Genomic DNA, 4,497 nt, shown 5'->3' with positions numbered 1-4,497 from the left:
CTTTCCATTAGGCCACGAGGTTTCCCAGCTCCTGATTCCACTGTCCTCTCTCAAGCTCTCAATACAGTTCTGGGCCCCAGTGGGAGCTCAGGAAAATGACTGTTGAGAATGAACGGCCAGAGAGATAAGAGGAGAACCGGAAGAGGATGGAGTCTGTGAAGCCCATGTTGGATAGCGTGTTGAGGAGAAGTGGGTGGTCCACGGTGTCGAAGGCAGCTGAGAGGTCGAGGAGGATTAGGATAGAGTAGGAGCCGTTGGATTTGGCACGAAGGAGGTCATTGGTAACCTTTGAGAGGGCAGTTTCGGTGGAGTGTAGGGGACGGAAGCCAGATTGGAAAGTGTCAAGGATAGAGTTGACATTGAGGAATTCGAGCCAGCGGGTGTTGACGACACGTTCTAGAAGTTTGGAAAGGAATGGTAGGAGGGGGTTAGGGCTATAACTAGAAAGGGAGGTGGGGACAAGAAAGGGCTTTTTTAGGATGGGGGAGGTGTGGGCATGTTTGACGGCAGAGAGGAAGGAACCAGTGGAGAGTGAGTGGTTGAAGATGGAAGTTAAGGAGGGGAGGAGGAAAGGGGCGACAGATTTTATACAATGAGAGGGAATGGTATCTGAAGCACAGGTGAATGGAGTAGCACTTCAGAGGAGGGAGGAGGTGTCATCTGAAGATACTGCTGGGAAGGATGGGAGAATAGCAGAGAGGGTTGGGGGGGGTTGGAGAAGGGGGAGAAGTGACTTTGGGGAGCTCAGACCTAATGGATTTAATTTTACCGATGAAGCAGGAGGCCAGATCTTTGGGAGTGAGGGACGGAGGAGGGGGAGGAACACATACATACACACACACACACACACACACACACTCCAGAACTCTATCCCCATTTCACTTTATCATCAGTACTGTCTGTAGTAGGGTCCCAATAATAAAAACTATTTTAAATAATAATAATAATGATAATAGTAATAATTTTGGTTCTTGCTAAGTATGTACTTTGTTCCAGGCACTGTACTAAGCGCTTGAGAAGACACAAGGCAATCTATCCGGTTGGGCACAGTCCCAGTCTCACATAGAGCTCATAATCTTAATCCCCATTTTAAAGTTGAGGTAACTGAAACGCTAAGAAGTTATGTAACTTGCTCAAGGTCACACAACAGACAAGTGGCCGAGCTGGGATTAGAATCCAAGCTTTTCTGAACTGTCATGCTCTTGCTCTATCCCCTTTGATCCAAGGAGGCTCCCTGATGGTTGTTAAATCTCTGGGCACCCCACCTCTACCCTTTACCTAAATCTTCTAATCTTCCGAGGTAGTTTCGCCTGGTGGAAAAACAATGGCCTGAGAGTCAGAAGACACGTGTTGTACTCCTTGCTCCGACACCTACCTGCTGTGCGACCTTAACACAGTCTCTTACATTTTCTGTGCATGAGTTCCCTCATCTGCAAAATGGGGATTCAATTTTTGGTCTCCCTCCCACTGTGATTGTGAGTCCCAAGTGGAGCCTAAATATCCTATATCCACCACGTCGCTTAGTACAGTGCTTGGAACATAGTAAGGACTTGGCAAAAACACTTTTATTATTCATCCAGGGTTCTCAGTAAATATTATCTCTACTCCTTTGTCAGAGAGGTTCTCCGTGCTGAACCTAAGGATCGCTGCTGGGACTATCAGACGTCCGTTTTCTGGCGGGGAGGTGTCCCCCATAAATCCATGAAGTCATCTCAAGGACTGGGTCCTAACCCTGCCATGACCCAGATCTCAGACACATAGACGGAGTGGAGAAGTCTAAGCAATGCGGAGCTGTCTCTGCCCACCTAATCTGAACCAAGAGACGACACTGCCCTCTGTCCCCCTCCAATAAGTCAAACCGATAGTTCTCTGGGGTTATCTAAAAGGAGTCACAGGTCGGCCATGAGGAATCACACGCAAGTGAATGAGTTCATCCTCCTGGGGCTCACGGACGATCTAGACTTGCAGACGGTGATTCTCCTCTGCATGTCTGTCAACTACATACTGAACATCATCGGCAACCTGACCATCGTCACCCTCACCCTGCTGGACTCCCACCTCCACACCCCCATGTATTTCTTCCTGCGCTGCTTCTTCCTGGAGATAGACTTAACGTCTACCTGCATTCCCAGGTTCCTGGCCACCATCAGCACGGGGGACAGGACCATTTCCTACAACTGTTGTGTAACACAGCTATTCTTCATCCTGCTGGCGGCGACCAAAGTCTTCCTCCTGGCCACCATATCCTATGACCGCTACGTCGCCATCTGCCAGCCGCTGCACTACACGACAGTCATGAGTCAGAATGTCTGCACCCTACCGGTCCTCTGCTCTTGGCTAACCGGGTTCCTGGTCATATTTCCTCTTATTATACTTGGCCTCCAACTGGACTTCTGTGGCTCGATAGACATTGACCACTTCTTCTATGACGTCTCCCCTATGCTCCTGTTCTCCTGCTCGGACACCGGGTTCCTGGAGCTGATAGCTTTCATCTTGGCCTTGAGGACACAACTGGTCACCTTGGTCTTAGTGGCCGTGTCCTACACAGCCATTGCCCGCACCATCCTGAGACTGCCCTCTGCTCAGCAAAAGAAAAAAGCCTTTTCCACCTGCTCCTCCCACACGTTCGTGGTCTCCATCACATATGACAGCTGCATCTTCATGCACATCAAACCGTCCGACAATGACAGGGTGGACCTGACCAAGGGGGTGACTGTGATGAAGACTTCCGTGGCCCTCATGTTGAACCTTTTCATCTACAACCTGGGAAACTAGCAGGTCAAGAAGGTCATTATAGGTAAGCTCCCTTTCATCTTGGACCTATTCCTTTTCAGCTCTCTACTCCTCCTCGCCCTGACTGAAACAGCTGCTCTCTCCATTGAAGGGCTCTTCTTCTCCCACTCCCCAAGACTCACCGGAAAAGGAGGAGGGGTTGGTTTCATTCTCGCTCACTAATGTCGCTTTCGCACTATCCCTCCCCCTCCCTTGCCTTCCCTTCCTTTGAAGCCCACATTATTCACCTCTACCACCCCCTCCAGATTCTTGTAGCCGTCATCTACTGCCCCTCCCCGGCCCCACCTCCAACTTCTTTAAAGATTTTGACCCCTTTCACACTTTCATTCTGACCTTTTCCATGCCACCTGTGATCCTCGGAGACTTCAACAGCCACACGGATGTCCCTGGTGACTCCTCTGACTCCCTCCTTCTGTCTCTCCTTGACGCAGCCAACCTCCTGCTCCACCCCACCTCTAACACTCACCAACTTGGTCACACCCTCGACTTCATCATCTCCTACCGCTACACTATCTCCACCCTCACCAACTCTGAAATCCCTCTCTGATCATAACCTTCTCACCTGCCTCCTCAGTCACACTCCTCTCCCCTTTAAATCTATATTACTACTTCACAGAGACCTCCGCTCTCTCGACCCCATACATCATTCTGAACACTTCACACCCCACCTCGCCCCCCTTTCCTCTCTACCCAATCTTGATGACTAGAATATTGCTCTCAGCTCTACCCTCTCTACTCAGCTCAACTAGCTCGATCCCCTTTCCCTTCGCCCCTCTCATACAACTAACCCACAGCCCTGGATCACTGTTACTGTCAGCCTCCTTCGCTCTTATGCTCGAGCTGCTGAACGCTGCTGGCGAAAATCTAAACAACAAGCCAAACTTGTTCACTTCAAGTTTATCCTTTCCTGCCTTACCTCTGCCCTCTCCTCTGCGAGGCAAAACTATTTTTCCTCCCTTATTGACACCCATGCCCATCCTCTCCGTTAGCTCTTCCGTACATTTAACTTCCTTCTCAGATCCCCTGTTCCTCCCCCTCTTCCATACCTCACCTCCAAACATCTGGACTCCTACTTCATTAGTAAAATTAACTTCATCAGGTCTGAGCACCCCAAAGTCACTCTTCCCCCTTCTCCAACCCCCGGCTTTCAACACTCTCCGCTACTCTCCCATCCTTCCCATCAGTATCTTCAGATACTGAAGATACTGAAGATACTTCCTCTCAAGTGCTACTTCATCCACCTGTGCTTCAGACCCCATTCCCTCTCATTGTATGAAATCTCTCGCCCCTTCCCTCCTCCCCTCCTTAACTTCCATCTTCAACCACTCACTCTCCACTAGTTCGTTCCCCTCTGTCTTACAACATGCCCACATCTCCCCTATCCTAAAAAACCCTCTCTTGACCCCACCTCCCCTTCTAGTTATCGCTCTATCTCCCTCCTACCATTCTTTTCAAATTCCTCGTTCAAATTCCTTGAACGAGTCGTCTACACCCGCTGCCTCGAATTCGTCTACGCCAACTCTCTCCTTGCCCCCTCCAATCTGGTTTCTGTCCCATACACTCCACCGAAACCGCCCTCTCAATGGTCACCAATAACCTCCTTCTTGCCAAATCCAACGACTCCTACTCTGTCCTAATCCTCCTCGACCTCTCAGCTGCCTTCGACACTGTGGACCACCCACTTCTCCTCAACATGCTATCCAA

General features: G+C 50.0%; 1 protein-coding gene across 1 annotated transcript; it reads left to right on the top strand.

Annotated features, from left to right (window-relative positions):
- The first annotated feature begins 2,070 nt into the window (after positions 1-2,070).
- LOC119928845 (olfactory receptor 6C74-like) lies at positions 2,071-2,775 on the top strand. The gene has a single exon (XM_038747361.1). The coding sequence runs from the start codon at positions 2,071-2,073 to the stop codon at positions 2,773-2,775; it is 705 nt and encodes a 234-aa protein (XP_038603289.1).
- The last annotated feature ends 1,722 nt before the right edge of the window (positions 2,776-4,497 follow it).

The sequence above is a fragment of the Tachyglossus aculeatus genome, chromosome 5, assembly GCF_015852505.1.
Source record: "Tachyglossus aculeatus isolate mTacAcu1 chromosome 5, mTacAcu1.pri, whole genome shotgun sequence".
NCBI lineage: Eukaryota > Metazoa > Chordata > Mammalia > Monotremata > Tachyglossidae > Tachyglossus > Tachyglossus aculeatus.
Note: the sequence above shows the minus strand (reverse complement) of the source record. Positions and strands in the feature narration are given on the sequence as shown.